General features: G+C 41.3%; 1 protein-coding gene across 2 annotated transcripts in view; it reads left to right on the plus strand.

Annotated features, from left to right (window-relative positions):
* The first annotated feature begins 924 nt into the window (after window positions 1–924).
* Window positions 925–25,294, plus strand: part of KDM1A (lysine demethylase 1A) — a 36,657-nt gene continuing 12,287 nt past the window's right edge. Inside the window, exons 1-11 of one of the 2 annotated variants that reach the window (XM_080380695.1) lie at window positions 926–1,268; window positions 4,049–4,214; window positions 9,181–9,240; window positions 12,923–13,056; window positions 16,318–16,396; window positions 17,086–17,178; window positions 17,938–18,044; window positions 19,896–19,977; window positions 22,222–22,316; window positions 24,410–24,552; window positions 25,091–25,181. In XM_080380695.1, the coding sequence (XP_080236821.1) occupies window positions 984–1,268; window positions 4,049–4,214; window positions 9,181–9,240; window positions 12,923–13,056; window positions 16,318–16,396; window positions 17,086–17,178; window positions 17,938–18,044; window positions 19,896–19,977; window positions 22,222–22,316; window positions 24,410–24,552; window positions 25,091–25,181 (1,335 nt within the window). In that variant the 5' untranslated portion in view covers window positions 926–983. Of the gene's footprint in view, window positions 1,269–4,048; window positions 4,215–9,180; window positions 9,241–12,922; window positions 13,057–16,317; window positions 16,397–17,085; window positions 17,179–17,937; window positions 18,045–19,895; window positions 19,978–22,221; window positions 22,317–24,409; window positions 24,553–25,090; window positions 25,182–25,294 lie in introns of both variants that reach the window. The other variant, XM_080380696.1, reaches the window with a different exon arrangement.

The following is a 25,294-nucleotide window of genomic DNA, read 5'->3' on the forward strand; positions in this document are numbered from 1 at the left end:
TCAAATACTCAAGGCAGAGGGACTCAGAGCAGAGCATCTCTGGCAGTTCACGCAGGCACCTGCGAGGCTGGTGGGCGCTGATCAGTGTCTTGCCCAAAGCCTGACAGCTCCAGCTCCCTGTTCCCTGCCTCACCAGCTTTTTCTTGTGGTCTTAAGTAGAAGCTTGACAGAGGACATGGTGAGGAAAAGTCCCAGACCCTGGAAGGAGAAAGGAGGACAAGGACTGGAATGCTTTATGGAAATAGGCACAAACATCTCCCTTTCAGCAGTCATGGCACGTCCCAGGGGACTTGAAACTTGTGCTGTGAAATACGTCCACAGAGGATGGCTATGGCCACTGGGCTTCGCACTTTTCTTGGTCGCCAACAGGTCGTGCCATTTGTACCTGGGTTTGATGTGTACGCAGAATTGTGGCGGAGATGTATGCGCAGGTAAGGTTCCCTAAGGGCATGAAAGCGAGTGGACGCGCATCATTCCAGCGTGCGAAGGTGGCTAACGGTGGCGCCTGGGAGGCTTGCAGGGCACAGACCTGGTAACGAACTCTGCGAGGCCAGGCCAGTAACCAGGTCTCCCCTGGATAAGGGCAGTGCCTGAGGTAAAAACAGCCATTCTGGAACTCGAGGCAGCGACGGCGGCTGTAGAACAGCGAAGGCCGCAGCGCGCCGGCACCACTGGCAGCACGCGGAGACGTGGCCGCCATGTTGGCCCCCGCCCCGCCCCCGGGCCATGCCGGCCCCCGCCCCGCCCCCGGGCCATGCCGGCCCGAGGCGGCCTCCCAGCCTGCTCTGCGGGCGGCCGGGGCCGAGGCGCCCGGCCCGTGACCCGGCCCCTCCGCGGCGGCTGGGCCCACTGCGCACGCGCGGCAGCGGCCGGCACGAGCGGCTCAGTGCGCGCGCGCGGCGGCCCGGAGGTGACGGCGGGGGGCGGGGCGAGCGGCGCGCTCGCGGCTCCTTTGTGCGGGGCGGCGCGGCGCGGCCGGGGCGATGCTGTCGGGGGGGAAGAAGGCCGCGGAGGCGGCGGCGGGCGGCGAGGGCGGGCCTGAGGCGCCGGTGCCGCCGCCCGCCGCCGCGGGGGCCCTGGGCTCCTCTGCCGAGAGCGGCGGGTCTGCGGAGCGCACTCCCCGCAAGAAGGAGCCGCCGCGGGCCTCGCCGCCGGGCGGTCTGTCTGAGCCGCCGGCCGCCGGTGCCGCACCTGCACCCGGCGCCGAAACCACCGGCATCGCCGAGACCCCCGAGGGTCGCAGGACCAGCCGCCGCAAGCGGGCCAAAGTAGGTGGGGTGGGGCGCGGTGCTCGGGCTGCGGCCCGGCCCCGCCGGACCCCTCCGGCCTGGCGCCGCGGCGCAGCGGGGGTCTGGCGGGGGCCGCGGCCTCGGGCGGGACGTGCCTCGGCTGCTGGGCCCGCTCCTGCGGGGCGCGGCCGGCGGGCTAGGGGCGCTCCGGGGCCGGCTCCTGGGGGGCGGGCTGGGCGCTCCCTGCGCGGGGCCGAGCGGGCTCCCCGGCCTGGCCCGGCTTTAGGCGGTGCGTGTGCTGCGCCGGGGAGGCGGGTGCGCCTCCAGGGTAGGCAGGCGGGCGTGGGAGAAGCTAATGCAGATCAGGATCTTGTTTTGTCATACCGCACCTTCACAAGGTTGGGGCAGAAACGCACTTTCACGAAGGAGAGCGGCCTGCAACAGGTTTCGGAGCTTTGCAGGGCTGCCTGGTCAGATAGCGAGGAGTAAAGAAGCCCCCAAACCACCCCAGCATTGCGTCTGCGTTCTCGTGATCTTATTTTCGTGATTACTGCGGGTGTACGGATGCAGATTCTCTTGAGGCTTGTGTGCGTGGAATGATGCTGGTGTTGCAAGACTGGTTACAGAGGTGATGCCCACGTTCACTGTGCTGTTTGGCTTCCCCCAGCTACTGTTGGAGAGTTGAGCCAATGCTATGTGAAGGGTGAGATTTAGCAATAAATTTAAAAGCTGTAAACAGTGTCTAGTAATTTAGGCCAGTGGTAGGTAACTCTTGTAGGTTATTCTGAACACACAAGAGCATCACCTTTTCTTGTGAAACTTTTCATTGGTAACCTTGTTGCAGAAGACTGAAGATCTTGGTTGTGCGCAGAGCTGGCTGTGTTTGACAGGGAAGGTGAAGTTACTTTTAGGTGCTCTGTCTGTTGTACTGTGGCATTGAATGTCTTGCTTTTCAGAGCTCTTCTGTGATGTGGTAGCTGGACTGGCTCTTTGCATGTAGGAGTTGTTGGATGGTTCAGCCTGGTGCATTTTTTAAACTGAAAGAGGGTAGACGTAGATCAGACATAAGGAAGAAATTTTTTGCTATGAGGATGGTGAGACATTGCAACAGGTTGTCCAGAGAAGTTGTGGATACCCCGTCACTGGAAGCGTTCAGGGCCACGGTGGATGGGACTTGGAGCAACCTGATCTACTGAATGATGTCTCTGTCCGTGGGTTGGACCAGGTGATGTTTAAAGGCCCCTTCCAACCCAAACCATTCTGTGATCTTCAGAGGCAGTATATCTAGGTTTTTCTTGTTCTATAGTGGTCTGTTAACAAGTATGAGTTGGTGTACTATCTGTGGGTTGTGTTGCGATGGTGTTTCTCTGCATTGACCATACCCATTTGCTAAGGATGTTAATCTCTTTAGCACTGTATATCCCCATGGTAGCTTCAGGCTAGCACAGGGTCACCTTAACTGTGAATGTTTGTGGTGTGAGCTCAGTTGGGGAGTGTGCAGGTTAAAAATAAACCTAGGTAAAAGCTCAGGGGGTTTTTGACTTGATCGTTTTCTGAAGTTGTGTGAGTTCAAGGAGGATGGGAGACTTTAGAGGGCCTTAGGGCAGAACTAGTTTGTGTTCGTTTCAAATACCTGTGACACTGCGCTTACAGTGCTCTGGGATCATTGTAACTTGCTTCAGAGAGGGAGTTCAAAAAAGATGCTGGTGGTGCAACATTTGCTCAACAGCATGAAAAACCGAATGTGCTTGACAGGATGGAATGTAAACTTTGAAAAGGTAGCAGATGATGGAGTGTGTTGGTGGTTTACTGAATTTAGGCTTTCCTGTGCTTCCAAGTGCTACTTTGAATCGTGCCCATTATTGCCCTTTCTTAATGACTGAACTTCAACTGTGAAAGATTTGTTATTCTTTTGATGAGAAATGCAGAGTTCTTTTTGTCATCTTACAGTAGAAGCTGTAGGATGTTGGAGGGTCACTAGCTGCTTTCTTTTTTTGTCCCATGGCTGCATATTGTGAAAAGTGCTTTTTTCCTTTCCAGTAGGTAGGGAAATTCAACAGCAATATACAAAGCTTTCTTACTTTGGAAAAAAGCTTGGTTTATTAAACAGTATGAGATACATCCCTTCTAGGTTATTTCTTGGGGTTTTCTGTGTTCCTTTAAGTTGGAGCGAGTCTTTTTAGCCAGTAATATTATTTATTTATGCTGGGGAATAGAACAAAAAATATGGCAATAATTTTTCATTATTTTTTTGGAGTCTTGTGTTGAGCCACTAGTGTGATAACCCAGGAGAGGAGGCAAATGTGATCGTCTGTACCAGGGCAAGATTTCCAGTAAACAGAAGACTGACTATCTGTGCAAGATAAGTCTCTGTACATAGATGGGGTTTTTTTCAGGAAATCTCGTGTACAGTTTTGGTCACCCACATTTGACTGGAATTCAGGTTGGAATATATGGGTTGTACACAGAGGCAATTTGTTATCCCTCACTTCAACAGGGAGGTGAAGGAAGGGAAGAAAAGTAGAAAGGTTGAACGATCATATAGCAAATACACATAAACTGGGCTCAATATGACTGGAAAGCTCCTACTATCCATCAGTTAGGTACAGAAAACAATTATTTTTTTTAGTGGAGGTAAAAACATGGCACTTGTTAAGCTGTTGAAAGTTTTATAATCTGGTGAGACTGTAGTAAGAATGAGTAAGGTAACTCAGGCCTTTTATTTGAGCTGTAAGTAATTCTGTGCTTGCAATGTTCATTTTAGTAGTGAGACTTAAAAGAGTCTTCCGTGTGTTTATCCTCTATTGTGTTTTTTACAGGTGGAGTATAGAGAGATGGATGAGTCTCTTGCAAACCTGTCAGAAGATGAGTATTACTCTGAAGAAGAAAGAAATGCTAAAGCTGAGAAAGAGAAAAAATTGCCACCACCACCTCCACCGGCTCCTGCAGAAGAAGAGAATGAAAGCGAGCCAGAAGAGCCATCTGGTGAGTAGAGAGAGACCTTCTCCTCAGACACTACTTACCTGTTTTATTGCCAGAAATTAAGCCGGGTCAAGTGCAGCATCATGGATCCCGTGTCTGGTTTTGATCTGGTTTTGAATGATTGTTCTACAGTGTTTTCTTTGCTGGCCCCATATGTGGAAGGAGGGGAAAACCTCAGAAAAGCAGCCTGATAAAGGTGGGAATATGCAGGATCTAATTCTAAACTAAATCAGACCTCTCATACTAGATGCTTACAATCCTTACTGACTTGTCTTTGGAAGCTTATTGACCAGAATAGCCTCTTTGGCACTTTGCTGCCACACCTGCTCATGTACCAACAGTCACTTATTCCTCTGAGAGAGCAGAGCTTAGACTTACTGGGGGAGGTTCTGTGCAGGAGAACAGATTTAATCTACAGTGATTCCTGTGGCTTTAAACTATAGCTCTAATCAAGTTCTGGTTGGATACTGTACGCTTAAATTTTAGTGCTTTCCTCATTCATTACCTTTGACAGAGTCGTAAAGCTTCACTTTACATTGGAAAGGTTTTTTTGATCGGTCTTTTCAGGAAGCATCTTTTGAAATGTATGGTATTAGCAGTACCCTGTCCATTCTTTACCTCTGTTGTGTTTACAGCTACCACCGTTAGTTAGGTCTGGTGTTGATCTATCACTTTACTATCTACAAAATCATGCTTTTGCAAAGTTCAGCTGTTGGAGAGATTTCATGAGATGGTGTGTGTGCTAGTTGATTTTAGGCAATAGCTGAAATCTAGTAGTAGGTAAACTTCGGCTGCTTCATGACTGATATGAATAACCGCTGGTCTTCAGTTCTTCTCCTCTTAATTGGCTTCTTTTTGGCTGGCAGGTTTGAGATGTCAGTTTGTGCATACTTATCTTCAGTTTCAGAAAATATATTAAAAGCCACAGTTGTGTTTTATCTCTTAGGACTTGCCCCTGTAATCTCTTTTCAGTTGTGGCTGTTGGCTCCTGGCTTGATGCAGGAATGCTATAGCTCATCTGTTTGACTGAAGTACTTACAATGATAAAAATCTTCCCTACCCCTAGTTGTAGCTGATCTATCAAAAATGGAATTTTAATAGGTGTAATGAAGCAAGTATCTTATGATCACTGTTGAATTAGCTTAGACTTAGGGTTTAATCCTTGAGACCTAATAGTAACACACTTCTGATATTTCTCAGATGCCATTTTGCGCCTCTGAGAATGATTATTGAAATCAGTTTGAGGCATAATCAGTGAATTAGTGTTTTATCCCATGAAGGAATAAACATGGAAGATAGGCAGTGATAGACTCATGCTGTCTTATACACACAACAGTCTGTTAAGCAGTTGTTTTGCAAGCACTATATTTAGTAGTCTAAATATAACCAATTTTAAAACAAGCTCTATTCAGCTGCCTAGAAATAAGTCGATTTCAGGTTGTCATATCCTTTCTTCATTCCTAGAAATCCTGTGATATGTATGAAGCAGTGATGTAGGAAGACAACAGATTTTCAGTTGTCATTCTGTAGCTAGTCTTGAAACTGTATACGTTGGTGGATCTCCCTATCTTTATTAATGCAAGCATCGAGAGCGTCAGGTCATCTTATGCTGTTGAGCCATCATATGGCTGTTGAGGTGCATTGAAACTTCTAATCTAAACAGCCATTAGCAGTAAGAGGCATGGAGTCTGCTGTATATAGAAGCAGTGTTTATAACTGAGGTCTTCTCTCTTTGTCACTCCTTTGAAGTGAAAATACAAGCGTTCAGTAAGAAATATTAAGTAGGACAGTAATATTAGACCAGGATTAGTATTGAAAATTTAACAATATCCAAAAAGTTAGCTGTGTATTAATGTTAATTTATTCTCACTGCAGACCTTAATAATTTCCTTTGTACGTTTAAAGCCTGGAATCACATAGGTAATGCAGCAGATGTATAAAGCTGTCACGTTATAGATTATGACCTTTTGTGCTGAAAAGACTTAAAAATGTAATAGTGACAGTGGCTGGTATTTCATTAGTCCATCCTCACAGACAGTTTACAGTAGGAGGAGGTTACTAAGTATCACACTTCAGGTGACAGTGGTCTTGGTGTGGGTTCCATGAATGTGTTCAGCTGCGGGGAATTCCAGATGTTTTGGCTATGCAGATGGTTATAGTCTGGATTTGCAAGATTTACTGGATGTTATCGCAGAGCAGTTTTAAAAGGTGTAACAGTATTTCATGATTAAGATAATTTCTTTATAAAGTATCTTCCCTCTTTTTTACTTGAGAAATATTGTCTGATAACAAAAAGCTTTCAAACTCACTTCCAGTGCTGAATGACATTGGTGGTGGTTGCCCATATCCCTTTTGAAATTAAGGACCTTGCTTCTTTTTGTTTTTCTCCTCTAAGGATCTTTTTTCTTTGCCCTCACCAAATTGGATTTTCATTTATATAGCTTCCTGAATGTTTTCCTTACCAGCTTCTGTCTTTTTAGTTTTGTCAGTATTCTTACTTTGTGGTAATCTTATGTTTCTAGCTGCTCTTTTCCAAGGAAGTTTGAGACTGAAGATCATCCAGATTAAGGGCAAGTGAACAGTCAAACGTAGTGGTGCTCTGCCTCTGTCTTTCTTCTGGCTTTATGTGTTTTCCTAATTAAATTGAGTACTTGATGGTAATCATGTGCCTACTATTCTTTATTTTAAGACTATTGTTGATTGTATGAAGTGGACTCCTTTTTAAACCTTCTTCCTGGTTGCTGTTCAGCTCATGGTCCATTACTGTGTTACCTTGAGACTTTCGGCAGATTCCGCTGCTGCACATGTTGTGTTCAGCTGCAATAATTTGATGTTAACGTGGATCAGCAGTTTGCTTGCTGCTTTGTTCCTTTGCAGCTGGAACATGACTTTGTTATGGGGGAGGAGAAGCAACCTCTACTAGCAGGGCTTGTTTCCACACTTCAGTACTTAGACTGGGTAGCTTTTAGAATGGTATCCAAGCAAGCAGTAACAGTGATGCTTTTTTTTTGACTTAACGTTGAAAATGGCTTAGCTGTTACTAACAGACGAGGAAAATAGTGATTTCTTTTTGTAAGTAAACCAAGAGCAATTTTATCCCTTGTACTCATTGTGACTGCTGATTCAGGCATAACGAATGCCACAGGCTGATTTCAGCATTTTTTCAATTTCTTGACTTATGGAAGGTTTTCGTAACTTTTCCTGCAAATTTATGGCCACTGGTGGAGTGTAAATATTAATGTTTGAGTTGTGTTAGTCTCTCCCAGAATGGAAGCAGGTCTTGTAACGTTCCCAGCAAAGTACATGGTGTAGATGAAGTGAGGAGTATTCTCTTGCTGTTTCAGATATGTTAGTTCATAGAATCCCAACTTTGGGTCTTCTGTCTGAGGCCTGTCAGAAGACAATTATTTGTCACAGTCTCTCTTGTAAGTTTCTGAACTTCCCTTTTGGTAGACTGATTATGTAAAAGTACTGACTATTGCTCCTCTACTGTAGCTGAGTGAAAATGTCTTTCTTGTTTCAGTTCCTATTTATCTGTAGATGTGTAATCTTACAACATTCCAGATGTTAATCCAGGTTATCAAAGTATGAAAACGCTTGGTTTGCTTTCTGTGTCTTGCTTTAGGAGTTAAATTTGTAGTTCAGATGAAATTCTTTTAAGTTAGTGTGTCCCCAGAGAGCCTCAGATAACATTCTGGCAAAATTGTCCACCCAGTCCTAAACTCTAAAGAGTAGTTGTGCATGTGAACACAGCCTCAGGTTAGACCTTACTCTTCCCAGTTTGGAGGTGACACCTTGAGCAGTTGTGCTCTAGGAAGTGACTGTTGAATTTGCTAACTTGACCTCAGCGGTTTGTTCAGTGGGGGTTTGTTTGGACTTTAGAAAACAAACTTTGCTGACTATTGGAGCACTTGGTTTGAAGGAGCCTCGGTACAGGTGCAGCTGCTGAACAGCGCTCAGCCGTCTTTGAGTTTTCAACGGCGTCCTGCGCTCTGGAGGTGACAAGACTTCAGGCAAACATCTGACTGGAAGAGTAACGCTTAGGAGCTAAACTCAGAGCTAGCATCTCCTGTGAAGATGAGCAGTGTTCGAGGTGACCTGTATTAGCTTTGTTCCTGCAGACACTGCAGCTGTATTCATCTCTGTTCTAGAAATGCCCTGCTCCTGGTTGTTGTAGTCCTGTCAAGGCTGCTGTTTAGGACTTAAATGCGGGCTAAGGTAATTTTGAGACTTCCTCGGATCTTTCAAATGAGTGTTTTGCCTTTCCTCATGTTTTCAGCCCTGGATACATTGGAAGACTGATGTCTTTCAGTGCTGGGTATTGATCACATCCCTGATCAGTGGTATTGATGTGTACTTGGCTTCGAACGTGGACATAGTTAGAATGCTGTTGGTGTGTCAAGGGTACTGAAGCCAAAATAAGTGGTCTGAGCCTTTCAAAAAATAGTTCCATCATCAAGTGTCAAGGAAGGGTTTATGGGGGGGGGGGGGGCGGGGAAAAGCAAGGCTCTCTTGAAAGAGGCTTTTCGGAGTGGTTCAAACTATCCCCTTGCACATGGAGAGACTTGGGAATACCAAGGGCGAGATTATCAAATTCTTATGGTTTGAGATCCACAGAATCTGATGCTATCCATCCACCAGATCTTGGCAGTAAGAAATGTAATCCTATTATTCAAATCCTAGCCATTAAGTTGATCATACGTATTTAGCCACCAGGAATGCTACATATTGTGTACTTCTTTATTTCCCATAAAGTCTGATATAAAGCGTTCCAGTAACATGGATAATTCTTTAGAAGACCACAGAGTTCGATGCCCTGAATCTAGGTTCCAGAAGATGGGATTCTCAGAAAATGGGTTTAGTTAGTTGGTGAAATTTAATACCTAAAACGCCAACTGCCGGGCCTTTATGTCCAGTATGGTTTAACTTATGGAGTAAGGTCCCTCAGTTCTCCTCTTTCCTTCCACAGGGCAAGCAGGAGGACTTCAAGACGACAATTCTGGAGGGTATGGAGACGGCCAAGCATCAGGTGAGGGTGGCATTTGATGCTTGCCACTTAGTAGCAAGAGCCGCCAAGTTAGGGATTGATGCTTGCAAGTGCGCATGGGTGTGGTTGTCCAGAATTTAGCAGGAGATGCAGGAGCTGTTTACCCACCTGTTAAAAAAGTGAGGGGTATTTTCAGATTTCAGTTGAGGTCTGTACCAACTGTGGAAAAGGACGCTAACCTATGTTGAAATGCCTCAGGCCGATCTCTCATCCCTCCACTCCTCTCCAGGTTGAGAGGAGTCCAAACCTGCAAAAAGACATTTCTTACCTAGCCAGTTTCTACAACGTAGAATGATGCAGAAAGCCCTGGGCTTCAGCACAGTAGAGCTTTTTTCTAATCTGCTGAAGAAACAGTGTGGAGTACCTTTTTGCTCCTTTGTTTTTTTCTTTTGAAAGGGTGTCTGTCTGAGCTGGGTGCCGGCGCTTAGCCCAGGAGATTTACCTGTTGGGGGGATTCATAGTCTGCTTCTCAGTGGACTGGATTGTGAATTGCATTTGACATTTGACCTAAGTACTGATGCTAGCAGTATACATTTATTGCTTAATTCACAGAACTGGTGTCTTTACTCTTAAGTACTTAGAGTGCTACTGAAAATCTTCCTCCAACCCTGCCACTTTTGCTCTCGCTTGAGGATTGAGGGTTAGGGTTTTAAGCAAAGGAGCTGAAGGCTCCAAAACCTATTCTGTACCTCCAAGTTGCTCTTTTTGGAGCAAATATAACTTCAAGATATTCATCTGAGAGTACATCCTTGCTGTTCTAAGCAAAGGAGCCTAGTTATGTTTTGGATCTTGCCACTTGCAGAGAATTTCTGATTATTATAGATTACGGGCTTAATGATGCATTGCCGATTTCATTTTTAGGCAGGCATTGGCTCTTTGGAAATTCTGCATATTTTGGTTTTTATATATATGCTGAGGGTATGCTTTAACAGTTGTTAAAGTTCAGCAGTTCAGCAGCCGAAAAGCTTACCTTCAGAGTGTTCTTCATCTGCACATGTTTCAGTAAGTCTTTAAATGAGCAGCATCCCTTAAAATTTCTTCACTAGGGAAGACAATCGAAACTTCAACACATTAGTTGCTAATGCTGAATGTCAGGAAGTGGCAAGTGTGTGTGCGAATGTATGTGAAGAGGAGATGAGAACCTGGTCCAGGCAGAGCCATTCCTGCAGTCACGAAAGAGCTGCCTGCCCCAAGGAAAGCAGGTGTAGTTCTGAACCGGTGCTCCCTTTAAAGTGTTGCTTTTGTGAACCACAAGCAGTAAGGGTGTGGGGTCGGTTGGATTTAATCAGCCTGAACATGACTTAACCTTGAGTTGTGTAGTTGCAGAAGTAAATTCAAGGACGTTTAGTTCTTATAGGATCTTCTGTTGGTTGGGCCACATACAATGAGATCTTCGCTAGTAACAGCTAAGCTATTTCTAAATTCTGGTGTTAAATCTTATTATGGTGGGGGGGTTGTGTGTTGGGTTTTTTCTTTGTTTTTCTTTTTTTTTTTTTTTTTTTTGTCTTTTCTAAATACTGGTGCTAATCCGGACCTATTCCGACATTTTGATTTTCAAGGGGTGGTATTGCCATAGAAGACATGTGGTGTTGCAAAAAAAACCAACCACCAAAAAACCCCACCTTGGAGTTCTTTCCAAGGCTGTTAGGAGCGCCAGTTTCTCAGGGTTCTCAATTTGAAGAAATAAATCAGAAAGCTTTTCAAGAAACTGGTGGATTGCCTTAAATCCAAGTCTGAGAGTTTCCTGGTAGTTGATCACTGCGTGACAGTTAATGCTTTTTAGCAGATACCTGGAGAAGGCACACACATTTTAGTACAAGCCTGTAAGATGGAGTGAGGCTCAGCGTTTCAAATCTTTAACTGGCCATTCTCCGAAAATTGTGCTACTGAGTGAGCTTTTTGCTAACGCTTGATGATCTAGAACCTTAATTAAAGTTTGTTAACATGAATGAAGTATCAGAGATTTGGTAACTTTGGTTTGATTTACAGGCACAGTTTTATGGAGTTCGTAGTTTAGCATATGTACGTGTTCACACAGTTGGTCCGATTTTAGACTGAAGGACAACAAAAGGGCTGGGGGATGTTTATTGCTGGAGAAGCTGAACTTCTCGCATAGCTAAATATTAGTGTCAAGAAGTGGTGTGGGTGTGTCAGCTTTTCCTGTTGTTAATTTTATTTTACTTTCTTGCAGTGTTCTGTAGCCTCTATTTTTCTCTTGTAAAATTCCTGTAAATTATTATAGACAGTTTTCTTTACCTTGAGTCATCACACAGTTAGATCTTCTAATCTTTGCTTGTGAATGAATTTTTTTAGCTTCACAACCATTTCCGTGCTTAATTTTTTTTTTCTTCACCTTTGGGTTGTAAAAATGCTTAAAATTAAAGGTGTGTGTAGTTGCACCAGAACTGAAAGAAGATAATTCCTTTCCTCAATACAGCGACGTGTACCTCTCTCTGCACATGAACTTCAAACTTTCAGTTGTCTTTGTTAGTGTTACACACAGCAAGCTTATGTTATCTTTGATATTTATTATAATCTTTTGAACAATTCCAGTTTCAGCATCATTGGATCTTATTCTTACTGCATTACCTGTAATTTTTTTTTTCCCCTTGGGGATATGTTGGCTTGTATCTTTCCAGATAGAACGTCCTCTCCTGTCTGTCCTGATCTTAAGTCACTTTCTAGGACGTACAAGATTTATATTGTTCTTGCTGTATTTCCCATCTCAGTATTTCATTTTGCTCACTGTGCTTGCAAGATTTGCTTTCTGCACTCGTGCTGTAGCACTTTATGTAGCTGTGTCTTGATTTGTTGCTTTATTTATAGGCTAACATTCAAATGAGATTGAGGAATGTAGAGTGCATTATTACATAGTATTAGAGTACTGTATTATTACTCCATTGCTAGTGTTTGGGTTGATAGAAATACAGGTGCCTTTATGAATTAAGTCTTTCCATAAAGAAAATGTTTCATGTATATGTTCAATGTTAGTCTTTTACATGTGGAGCATTTAAAAGGAAAAGTCAGAAATCTGTAGTTGTTGATTGTAGGCAGCACTTGAGGAGGAGGCATAGGAAGAGCACATGTAGGATTGTATTTCATTTCACTGCCTGTTGTGAATGTATAAAATATGCAAAAGGAGAGGTGAAGACGGTTTCCTCTAGCTTGAATTCAGTGCACATGAAACCTTGAAAAGCAGGTGAGAGGGGACTGTAGGCATTGTGCTTGTATCTTAAAGATCTTTTGGCTTTGAATGGGTTCAGAAACGTTTTTCATATTGTGGTAGAAACTGGAAACCATACAAATGGAGGACAGCATCTAAAGCAGTTATGTTTTATTGGTATTATATATTTTCTTTATGAAATAATACATATTATATTGATATGTGCCTCTGCTCCCCTTATTCTTCAGGGTTGTTCTGTTTTGTTTTCCCTCTGTAGTAAAGCTTTTTCATTAACCCTAGATGATACCTGTAATGCAAAGAACTGTTGACTTGGGAACCTCCATGTCTTGCAGAAGTAGGTAAAAGGACTAAAAGTATGATACAAAATTGGCCACTATATCACCTCATGGCTAGGTGCACTGGCTAGGAAGGGTGGTATAAAAATACTTACTTGGCAGTTCCTTTTGCAGTGCCTGTAGACAACTTGTCTTTTTATTGTAGGTGTGGAGGGTGCCGCTTTCCAGAGTAGACTTCCCCATGACCGTATGACATCTCAAGAAGCTGCCTGCTTCCCTGATATAATCAGTGGGCCACAGCAGACTCAGAAGGTGTTTCTGTACATCAGGAACCGCACCGTAAGTTTATTGTGAAAGTATTGATCAAAAAAGGGTAGGATGTTTGTGTATGTTATAAAGACTTCTTGGCAGTTCTCGTGTCGTAACAGTTGGAAGGTTTGTTGGTTTTGAGGTGGTGGGGTTTCATTTCTGGCATCCTATCATACTCTTCAAGTTGCTAGGGAAGGCGTTACCCAGTTCTTGATTGATGCAATGCTGTGAGGCAGCACGACGAATCTGTAGTATATTTACAATATCCAAAACACAGTCTTACCAACCATCAAAACGACATGATTCAGCTAATACAGCTTTTAAAAAGGAAACAAACAGAAAGCTGCTGCAAATGCTCTATTACTTAATCTCAGCTTAAAGAAGTCTCTGTGGAATACTTAAAAATAATAATCAAATACATTGTTGCTTAGAATACGGCAAACCTCTCAGCTTTTTGTGGGGTTTTTTCACTTTGCATAGCACACAGTTGCTGTAATATTGAGACATCAAGCCAGTCATGTGGCTTACTCTGAGAACCAAATAGTTACTTTGCCAGCTTTGATTTCATAAAAGAAATCGTAATAGTAAAGAAATGAAACTCTGCTTCTGAATGTTTGTAGCATTTCTTCCCAATTCAAAACTTCCTTACAACTTAAAATAGAGAAAGAGGGGGCAATATTCAAATAATTCACTGGGGAGTTGATTCACTTGAGTTCAGGCAAGCATGCCTGAAGTTTAAACCTTAATAAAACTTAAACAGTAGTAGCTTTTGCAGATGATGCTTTTAAATTGTGACAGTGCTTTTAGGTTCCTTGGCACACAAACACGGTTCAGGGCTTTTACCTGTACTTAAAAAAGAGTGTTTTAGAAAACTTAAGTCATGTTAGAAAAATTAACAGTATGAAAGCAAGAAATATTTCCGAAATTGCTTTGTTACCATAGTTAAAAGATAAAACACCTTATGTATCATGCAGGTTTTTTCACAGACTTAAGACAATCAAAGGGCATCACAGTGTGTAACTATGGTAGCACCCAATGCTTAATAACGTAAAGAAGTTATTTGAAATTTATGCATGGTGGACATCTTTGTGCTAAGAGTGTGATTTTTTTGTTTTCCTCTGAAATCTCCCTCCAATTAAACCTAAGTTGTAACTTTTGGGAGTCATGAGATGCATAAAAACAGACCAAGTCAAGCCAGAAGGTTTGAACAACATTTTGCTCAAAATGATGGTGAGTAATCCTTTTACAAACACATTAGAAGCAGAAAAGCCTTCCACTGAAACTAATAACGGACTGGGATTTAAAGGAATGCTTGGAAAGGGTTAGCACTAGCAAAGCTGCATTGCTGGTCTTTGATCCTTATTCACTATGGAGGAACTTAGAGCTCAGTTCCTGAGCAGGAGCCCCTTTCCAAGGGAGTTGTGAGGGGATCTTCTCCGGTTGGGATACCAGAGGTTGTAAAACGGCAGATGGAGCAGATGGTAATATAAACCCCAGTGCTCAGCAGAACTCAGGAAGAGCTGTGAACTGCAGTGTGCGGTACCAAGGGATTTGAAAATACTGACGAGGACAAAACCACCCAGAGTTCCCGGAGGTTAGAGGGGTTAGGCTAGTAAGTCTGGTATTTCCAGTTTGCCTGGTAACAAATGGAATCAAGAATTGAATGAATGACCTTGTAAGTAAAAACTTATTTTGGAAGGCTCACAGTAGCTTTCATCTCAGTCCGTCCAGGTTCTTCTAAAGGACTCATGACAAAGTGAACAAAGGAGATCCGCTTCATGTGATCTATGTGAATCACCCCCACCCCAAAACAAAAACCAACCAAACAACAAACCCAAACAAACAAACAACCCAAAGCAGTAAAAGCTCTTGGTAAATTACTGTTGGTTAAAGCAGATAATAAAAATTTACAAAGCAGATTCTGTAGGATAAATAATGTTATGATATTGCAGGGCAGTTGTGGTTTGAAGCCTTTAAAATCTTCTGAGGCCTTCACTGTTCTTTGTATTCATAGAGGGTCTAAAAATCAGAATTTGTAAAGAAATGGTCATTTTCTGCACATATAAAGTTATTTTGGGTAGTAAAATGAGAACTACAAAAGATAAAGACTTACGAGTAACTGGGCGACAACATAGCAGATAAAATGAATTTTAAATAAAAGTAAACTGATGTGAATAATGGAAGTAATTTTTATATATATATATATATACACACACATAGAGATTTATATATAAAAGTACAGATTGTGGGCTTTTCACTCTTCCAACCGAGAATGAAATCTTAACGTTACAGGACTTAGTACTACAAAATGGTTAGTTTCACACTTGGAAACTATCAGAACATTGTTTGAAATGACTTGGAAAATGAGTAGAAGAAAGTTACGTGCTAAAGATGAAATTCGCCTCAACTGGCTTCCCAAATTATATGGAAATTCCTCCATAATCTTGCCTATTCGTTGTACTTGTATGATTTCTACCTTGGTATCTGTGAGGAGCTGTGAAGTTTGGTAGTGCAATTGTAGAGAAATACCCAAATAAATGACTAATTCTGGAATGTAAAATGGTGTGGAGATGCTCTGTATGACCTAGATCTAGGCATTGAACAGTAAAATGTTATTTATTAACTGTTGCTGTCCGTGCCATGAAGTAGGAGTTCTGTTGGGAAAACAGCTGTGAATCTATTCTGTGCCGCCTTTTTTTTTTCTAGCATGAAGTGACATAATTAATATTTCACAGGCAGCTCTTCCTGCTTGGTTTTTGAACTGTAACTGTCCTCTAAATGTTTTTTCTTGTGTATGCATGGCCAGTGTAGTCCATGGTAGTGTCTTACATCAGTGGTGAAAGATGGATTAGATGATTAAAAGTCTGAGATAAATAAACTTTGTAAGACGACAGGTACTTCTGTAGCTTTTACAAAAATAATGTGAAATTTGATGCTGAAGAGTCAGCTGCGGGGGGATGTTGTATGTCCAATTAAAATATCACACATATTGCACTTAGCATGCAGGTGGAAGGAAGGCTGTACATACAGGCATTCTGGCACTTCTATTTTGTAGCTTTTGTTCTTTCAGTGTATGTTTTCTTGTGTCTGTAATTGGGAGATTGCTAACTTGATGCACCTTGAAGAACACTGGAAGGCAAAGTTCAGTGTGGCTTGGATAGCAATGCCAGAGTTTAACTCATGAGAGGGTTTCATCTCCTTAAATGTATTTGGTAACAAAACACACACACATGGAAAACATCTCTTTGGTATTGCTTAATATAATGTGTCTTACTGTTTGTTTAAATACAGCTGCAGCTCTGGTTGGATAACCCAAAGATTCAGTTGACATTTGAGGCAACTATCCAACAATTAGAAGCACCTTACAATAGTAAGTCAAGTCTTTTACTGCCAAAACCATACTTTATGTATCATTGCAATTGTTTTTCAGTCTTAGTTGGGGAAAAGCTACTCAGGATCAAGAGAGGACTTCAGATGCGTCCTTTTGTTCTGTGAGCATTCGCGTACAGAATAGGGATTGCAGTATGCTTATGTTTCAGATTTGTTAGGGTTCATTCGTCTGGTAAAGAAACATATCCCTAGCAGAATTCAAAAAAGCTGGTAAAAAGTGGGTCGTTACAGTACTTCCCTGTGAGTGAATTCTCATGCAGCTTTTAAGGTTCACTATAACTTCATGATAGTTTGCAGCTGTGAGATTTTCTTGAGCATAAGTTTTCTGGGAGGCATTAAAAAGTTACAGGCAGCTTGAACATGAGGGCTGTGTTGAGAGAAGGCAGCAAAAGAGCAAGGAGATACTGCGTGCAAATGTAGGCCATGCCACCCTTCTCAAAAAAGATCCCAATAAAGTAGAAAAGGATGGAGGAGAGCCATAAAGAGAAAGTAATTAAAGAAGAATATAATGCTGAAATGAACGCAGATACACTGTCAAGTATTGCAGAATAGTTAATTACTGTGGTGATAAAAATGTTGCTGGTGTGTTCTGTATGCTTGTGAATATGTTTTTAGTACATACATGCTGCCGAACGTACAGAATAACTTTAAAACATTACAATTTCTTAGGTGATACGGTGCTTGTTCACAGAGTACACAGCTATCTGGAGCGGCATGGTCTAATCAACTTTGGTATCTACAAAAGAGTGAAGCCCCTTCCAAGTAAGAAACTTGAAAATTGTTTCTAATTAGAGTTTTGTTTTAATGTTCTGTGATTTCTTAGGACAAATTTTTGAGTGTTTTTTTTTAGGATTGCCATGCTGAGGGTGGGGGGGAAAGGGCTGGAAAGCCATCTGGCTATAGATGTTCATGGTATTTATTTTGGCATGGAGAAGCCTTGTGTTAAGTAAATCACTTTGAGAGGGAAAATATTTGCAAATCTTCTGTAGATAATTTGGTGACTGGCTGTCGCTGTTTAATAAGTTGTCTTTTTCCTCGTTTGAATAACAAAAGACAGAAAAAGAATACCATACTGCATCTGTTACATGCTTTTATGATGCTTGAATTTTACAAGTGCTGAACTTGTCTGTCCTTTCTAGGTTTTATTCTTCTGGCACAGAAAGAAATAAAACTATGATACTTTGTCCCACAGTAGTAAGAATCATTTTCTTCAAACAGTTGTCCTTCAGAAGTATTTTTCTTCCTGTTTTCTTCCTTGTCACAGATGCGCTGCTGTTGTATTTTTCTTGTACCTGTCTCACTGAGAGAAATGGCAAAGTGTTTTACTGTTGCCATATTATGCACATAATTACTCCAGATTTATTTTGGTGGTATTTGTTTTGTTAAAGTTTTTTCTGTCAGAACAACTGATAAGAAAGCTGTATTTTATTCTTGGTATCTCTTAAATGCAACTTTAGCATGACTGCTTGCAATGTGCTAATGCATAGATGGAGCCTGTAGCTTATTTTTCCGTTTCTTTAGCCAAGAAGACCGGAAAGGTGATCATTATCGGTTCTGGAGTCTCTGGTTTGGCAGCAGCTCGCCAGTTGCAGAGTTTTGGAATGGATGTCACAGTTCTGGAAGCCAGGGTATGGGTTTCTGTGCTCTTTTACTTCTACGCGGAAACTTCTCCAGTAACCACATTCAGTACTAGGATGAGGCTGGGTATCCCAGCAGCGTGCCCAGGATGGGTAAGCGTGTGTGTAGTTACAGCCAGCTGGGATGTATTGCTGCGTACGAAACCTGTTCTTACTCGGTGTTCGCCAGTGCTTTCTCAGGGGTGGACAGGTAAAGTCAGGTGCTAGTGCCATATGCTTGCACCGGTAACAGGCTGTAATCTTCTTCCTTTCATTAACTGGAGCTGGTTTTTCACTGGAAAGCAGAATGGAAGTCTGTGTTTCAAGAACTTGCCCATTAAATAGAATCGTTTCGAATTGCTGTACAACATCAGGCAGGATATTTTTCTTGCATCTTTTCCATCTACATTAATGCCTTCCTTGTTTATTACTGCCTGCTTCACAGAGGCTTTAAAGTTATACAGAGCTATATTTTGTAGTGCGTGAACTAGCTGATTCCAGTAATAGTGTTCTTTTATATTCATTTGTAAGTGGAATTTCCTTCTTTTTAAAGTCAAAGGGTTTTTTATATAATCTAATCAATAATCAATTGAGAATAGCTCATTTTCTCACATTTAAAATACACATGTTAAATAAATACATATTTAAAATACATTAAATATGTATTTTGATATACATTTGAAATAATGTGTTTTACATTTATTTTATTTATTTACATATTATTCAATATAGATACCATATATGTATTTACATATTTATTTTTTGTGTGATACACATTTAAAATAAATCCATTCACCAGTTAAATTGGAATTTATGTTTTATTTCCTGACTTCAGTTTCCTTTGTATATTTACTTCTGACATTTTTCTAGCACAGATTAAAATAATCTTCTTAAGTTTTTTTATTAGAGAAACGTTTCAGGCTCTTAATTTTGAGACCTGATGCTGTTGTTGCTGGGGAGCCAGAGCTGCTGTCTCTGTGCTCCACAGGTTCCATACAACTAGAGCAAAGGAGAGTGCAGCAGACTTAATTGTTCAGTCATTTTTCTCTAGGCTGCTGCATCTGTTCTTGAAAGTCTGTATTTATTTGTATTTTTATTTTTTTAGGCTGTCTGGTGTTTTCTTGCATTATGATTTCAGTGATTCAGGTGATAGTTTCTTTGCAACCACTCATTTTCTGTAACCTTTAGACAGTTTATAATCTTCTGAATTGCTGATTTAATTACTAAAAATAAAACTTTAAATTTTTATATGGATTGGCAGCTGTTTGGGATCTTTGCCCAATTGTAATTGATGCTTATCTCCAATATCACCCTGCTAGCTAGACTGAGAATAGGGAAAGGTGTCTTTTCTTTTCCTCGTTACATTTAAAATGGTAGGAAAATGTATGTTATCCTTAAGTCCGTAGTGTGGGTCAAGAACCAAAAGCTTTTTTTCCTGCTTCGAAGTTGGGCAGTTGATTTGTAGTTATCTTCTTGATTGATAGCTGGCTTTTCTGTGGAGAATAGATATAAATAATGGGTTGATGGTTTTTCTAACCCTAAAATTTAGTTTTCTCAAGCATGGCTGTGTCATTTCCTATGTATCTATTGGATTTTGTGGTAGGAAGTGGAAGGGATTTAGTATGTAACAATCTAGGATTCGTTTTAAAATTGTAGTAAATCCTACTGTAGATACAGTTAAATGTGTCCAAATTAGGTCAGGCATCTTTTTTCTTTCCTTTTTTATTTTTAAAAAATGCAGCTTAAACATTTTATTCCTTAACTTAGGCAAATTAGTTGAGATCAGGTGTTCCTTTGCTGAGGTTCTTAAGTGAGTTATATTGCTGAATGTTAAGGGAGTTTAATATATTGTGCTTTTAAAAGGACCGAGTAGGAGGAAGAGTTGCTACCTTTCGCAAAGGGAACTACGTGGCTGATCTAGGAGCAATGGTGGTAACTGGACTTGGTGAGTTTTTCCAAATAAAAAGCAGCGGGGAAGAAAATTGTGGGACAAATGTTACAAATCTGAAACCCGATGCTGTTTCCTTTCATGACCAAAATAATTGTATATTTTTAACTGTTAAAAAATAACACGTTCTAGTTCAGCCTCTTTGGCTGAATCTTCTGAACAGATGGCAGCCCGCACTAAAAGCTGGGATTTTTGTTGGTGCCTGAGCTCTCGTTGGTCACTGAAGTCACACAGGCGTCTTGTCATGCCATCAGACTGTTGTAGATCCATTCTTCTTTGCTTGTGCTGGGTGGAATTCTTTGGTCTTTCCTTGGCATGCTGTCCTTTCGTGTGTCTGTTCCTTTGCCCGGTTCCTTTAAGGTAATATCTGAACCGGGTTCACCACACTTGCTGAGCAAGCATTTCTAAAGCTGCTTTACCCAGCTGCCAGTGGCTTCCCAGCTCAGGTCTGTGAACTCAGTTTCTTGGTAACTCTTGTAGTTGTTCCCTTGGATCTTCCAAAGTACAACCTGAAATTGAACATGGAGCAGTAGGAATGTAGTGAGGGGATTAGATTACTAGCTAAGAGCAAGGTAAACAAGAGCAAATAAATAGCAAAGTTATGGGATGGGAGAGACCCCAAAGAGGTGGAATATGTTTTTTCATTTACGTGGGGAAAAAAGGGAGAAAGGGGAATGAAGTGCAGAGCCAAAGATAAAGCTAAAGTCAGGATTTAAACCCCCAAAGTCCTTTCTCTAAGTGATTTCAAAAATAGTTGTAAAAAGAATGGCAAACAAGCCATGTTTCTTCCTCTTTAATGCTGGTTTATGGGATGGCATCAGTTACTGATACTGATTACTCTGTTAAGAAGATGGGCACGTATTCAGTGTGGAATACTCCTCAGTAATGCAGTGAAATAATAAAATATTAGAAAACCTAACTGAGTTTTACTGACTGCCAAAACTTGGTGTTTGTCTTACGGTTAGTCTCTATTAAATTGCATCCAGAAACTGTTTCCAGACAAAGCATATTGAAGTTGCACAGTCCTGGTAAAACAGATTTAAGGTTGCCTAGTGAAAGACTGTAATACGTTTATACCTAATTCATCACGGGTATTTCCTTCCCAAAAGAATCTACCCTTTGTGTTGAGTGAGGCAGTATGTGCTATGGAGACAGAAAGATTCCTGCAGTGAAGGAGATGGTTTGAGGGGCACCCTTCATATCTCTGGATCTGGAAGAGATGTGAGGAGGGAAGACTACTGAAGGGGTTGAGCTTGTCTTTCAGCAAAGTGAAAGACTGAAATTATGGGATCTTTTCTAGTTTTGTTAGTAAACTGTGGAAGAACTAAAATTTTTAGTAGGTTATTTAACTTGAAACATGAACTTACTTAGACCTGCTTCAGAACTCTGTTCTGCTTGTTCAGTCATCTCTTTAAAGACAGGAAGGTGGCTGAACTCCCCCTGCTATTTTGAGCTAAGACTCTGGGTTTGATTCGATTTCAGAATCAAGAACATGGGGAATCTAGATCTGAAAAACTTTTCCCAAAGTTAATTTTGTGGAGGAAGCACATGTTGCCTCTAGTCTATGCCATTTCCCATTTGTGTCCGTTCTTTTCCTTCCCTCTGCTGTACCTACAGAGAGGCTTTGATGTGTGGTGGTTCTGGTTGCTTAAAGTTAATGCTTTCTGCCTTTCTTGTGTTTCTACGTGGAATCTCCTAGATTGTTTTATAATCTGTTTAGTTACATGTCTTCCAGGTACAGTTGGTGTACATGGTTCATCTTCATAGGTTGTATTCACTAATTCACTTGCCTGAGTTCCACTAAGTTTTTAGGGACTGAATTCTTCAGGTTCCATGTCACCACACTTTCAAAAGCTCCTGAAGTTACTGTGCAGCTCTGGGAGCTTTCCTTGGCTTTTTAAACACTCTGCTTGCAAATGTTTTGAAGTTGTATTTATAGATATAAGCTCTCAATCATACTAAGGTTGCTGCCACCTTAGGACTCTGCTTTTACAGTCAGCCCTTTTTACATACTATCCTTTAAGTGTTGGTGGGCAGGTGTGCTGGGTTTTTTTCCCCATGACCTTGTTGCAAGGATGGCTGTGAAGAGTAGACCTTTGGCAGTGTTATACTGCTTTAGTGGAATGCATTCACTGGAGTTGGTGTGTTTAGTCTTTGAAATAGCTTTAGCTGTGGAATTTTTATTTAAATGCTGACAAACTTTGCAGAAGTTCTTTGTTAACTATACAAAATATTTTCCAGGAGGAAATCCCATGGCTGTGGTCAGCAAACAAGTGAATATGGAATTGGCTAAGATCAAACAAAAATGCCCACTTTATGAAGCAAATGGACAAGCTGTAAGTCTGATAACTGTTTTCATCAACCTTTTAATCTCAAGTGTCTTTGTTACCATGCTATTACTAGCAGGAGATAGCTTCCAGGAAGAGGGACAGGGAGAAATGAAAGCATGTGTCCATTTTTAGGCAGTGTAGTAATATCCTAGTATATCTGCGTGTATTCTTCTAAAACCTGTTCTTTCTGTGTGAGTTTTTAACTTAATATGTTCTTAACTTTAACTTAATTTGTTCTTCCCAGATTTATTACTGTTTTTCCTTACAGTTGTCTGTCTTCTCTTTGAAACAACTGACTGCTGTGCTGGCACTCTAGCTTTTGTTGTTGTTGCTGCTACTCCTTTTATAAGCTCATTCTGGCTATTCATCTGTTGCTTTTTGAAGAATTGACTAACCAATTCCAGCTGGTTGAATGCATGCAATAGTTCAGCAATAATATTCTAGAGCTGGGATTCACAAACCCAATTAGCTTTATTTCTACTGTAGTGTCAAGGAACTCTGTTTGAGAGAGAACATAGTTTAGTGGCAGATCATAGTTTACTGCTGAATCTCACACGTGCATTGACTGGAAGTGTTCCTACATCCTGAATGTTAAAACACGGTACCAAGAGTAACTTCTAAAAGAAGACAGACGAGGATACTGGGCTTCTTGTTAGAGGCCTGTAAAAGTGATCCTTGGCACAAACCTGCTGTAACCTGGCACCCGCAGCCTTTCTTAACTGTATGCGAGTGCAGGGTGCTATAATAAACTTAGGGAGAGCTACAAAGACATTGTAGACGGTTCTAGCAGTCAGTCTGCTCTCGTGTTGTGAAGCCAGTCTCGCATGCAACGTGTTTGCCTCTGCACTGCTGTGATTCTCTTAGAAAGGTAGTTCCATTACAGAGCCATCAGATAGGGAAATTACTTTAATGATGCAGTATGTTTCCAGGGAGATGCTACCTGCAGAATAGTATGCAAGAGTAGTGGAAGAATCCACAGCTTACTATAGGCAGTTGGAAAAGTTGGCTTTTTACATTTACGTGTACCTAGAGATGAAGTGTGATTTTTTAATTATTATTTTTTTATTTTTTTTTTTATTAATTGTGAAACTCAGTGTTTCAGTCTGGGCAGGTGTCAGACAGGAAGGATCTACAGAGCTAGAAGATGATAACCGTTGGCATCAGAATAAGCGGCCAGCTGCAAAGTGGAAGAGGGAATCCTAATAGAGCAGTGAGATGCTGATATAACTTCCCAGTCAACACAGGGTATACTTGGAGCTAGGGGTGAATAACAGTTGGCAAAGAGCCATATATATGATATAAGAGATAGGCTTAGCACTGTTAACAGCACCACTCAAGCTATTGAATACCACCATTCTGGAAGCATCTTGCAGTGCTTCCTCTGTCATCCTAGGAAAGTTGCATTATAGTTCTTATTCACACCGAAAACACCAAAAGATAAGTTGCTGTCTGTCTACTTCGTGGAGCCGTGCTAAGCCTTCTAAAGCCCTGTGATTGTGTAGAGCCATCCTACCATCAGAGTGGTCTTTTGTCCCTTTGGCAGACTTGTGGAGCTTTGAACATGCCTTCCAGTAAGGCGATCTTTGTGTGCCCATAAATTGGTTTACTTTCCTCGTGCAACACAGGTTGGTTGTCACTGTGATTTGCCAGCTGCTCTTGTAGCTCTTTGGCCTGACATCCTGGCAAAGCGACTTTGTGTCGTGCAAACCTTGGTGTCTGACTGTTTGAGAGAGTGAAGGGTATTACATTTCTTTTTACAAAGGCCATTCAGGTACTTTTTTGCTATACTCTTGAAGTGCCCTTGAAGTTTAGGGTATGTGATACTTTGGTTTTTCTGAGCACTGGTCTAAGAATTTATTTGTACTCTGCCTTTCTTATTTCTCTGATTTGGGAAAAAGTAGCATTTTGAGTTTGTTATAAGGTGTCGTGAATTTAGACTGCACTAGAGAAGGTAACCTGTGTCATTGCGCTGGTTTCTTTTAAAATTTTCTCTGTGCTGCTCATGTCTTGTCACTGAGGCTTTGAGTTTGGTGGCCTGTATTTATTCTCTTATTTATGAATAGGCTATTAAGAAGGAAGTTTATTCTTTTGACTCCTAGGTTCCAAAAGAGAAAGATGAAATGGTGGAGCAAGAATTTAACCGTCTGCTGGAAGCCACATCCTATCTCAGTCATCAGCTGGATTTTAATGTTCTCAATAATAAGCCTGTCTCCCTAGGTCAGGCTCTGGAGGTTGTCATACAGTAAGTGACTTTACTCTTCGTGATAGACTTTCCTATTTTGTGGAGGATTTTCCAAAAGATACCTGAAACAATTGTGATGCTCCTAGAGTGAGCATTAGCTACTTAACACAGCTGTTTGGTCTCTGCTGAGTTGTTTTGTGTATGTTTCTTGGGTTTTGAAGCAAAATATGCCAAAGATGGTTAAAAGAGCAAACGTCTTTTCCTGAAAGCTTCCTGAAAGTCACTACAGTAACTGATAGTGGATAATTGACTTAGTATGAATTGGTGGACATACAGCAGACTGCTTATATTACAAATGCCATTAGCTTTCAAGTAACATACCTTTTAATAATAGTAGGTAACTTCAGACTCATGGTTTAGCTAGTCAAGTATGCCTCATTTACAGAAACTTAAAATTTTCCAATTGCCATACAAGCATTTACTAAAATATCCCTTGATGTGCTTATATTGCATTACACTAATTAGATTGTGGTAATGAGTTTTTTCAATAATGTGAGGATTTTGTGCTGAACTGACTCTCACTTCTCACCTTTTCCAGGTTGCAGGAGAAGCATGTGAAGGATGAGCAGATTGAACACTGGAAAAAAATTGTGAAAACACAGGAGGAATTGAAAGATCTTCTTAACAAGGTCAGGTGATGACGTTTAGAACAAGAGGATAGCATTGTGTTCCTCAGAAAGGCAAAAAATGCAAAAACTTCCATGGAAAAATATCAGAAAGCTGCCATTGATGCTGTTCTTAA

The sequence above is a fragment of the Falco punctatus genome (assembly GCF_963210335.1).
Source record: "Falco punctatus genome assembly, chromosome: 3".
Lineage (NCBI taxonomy): Eukaryota > Metazoa > Chordata > Aves > Falconiformes > Falconidae > Falco > Falco punctatus.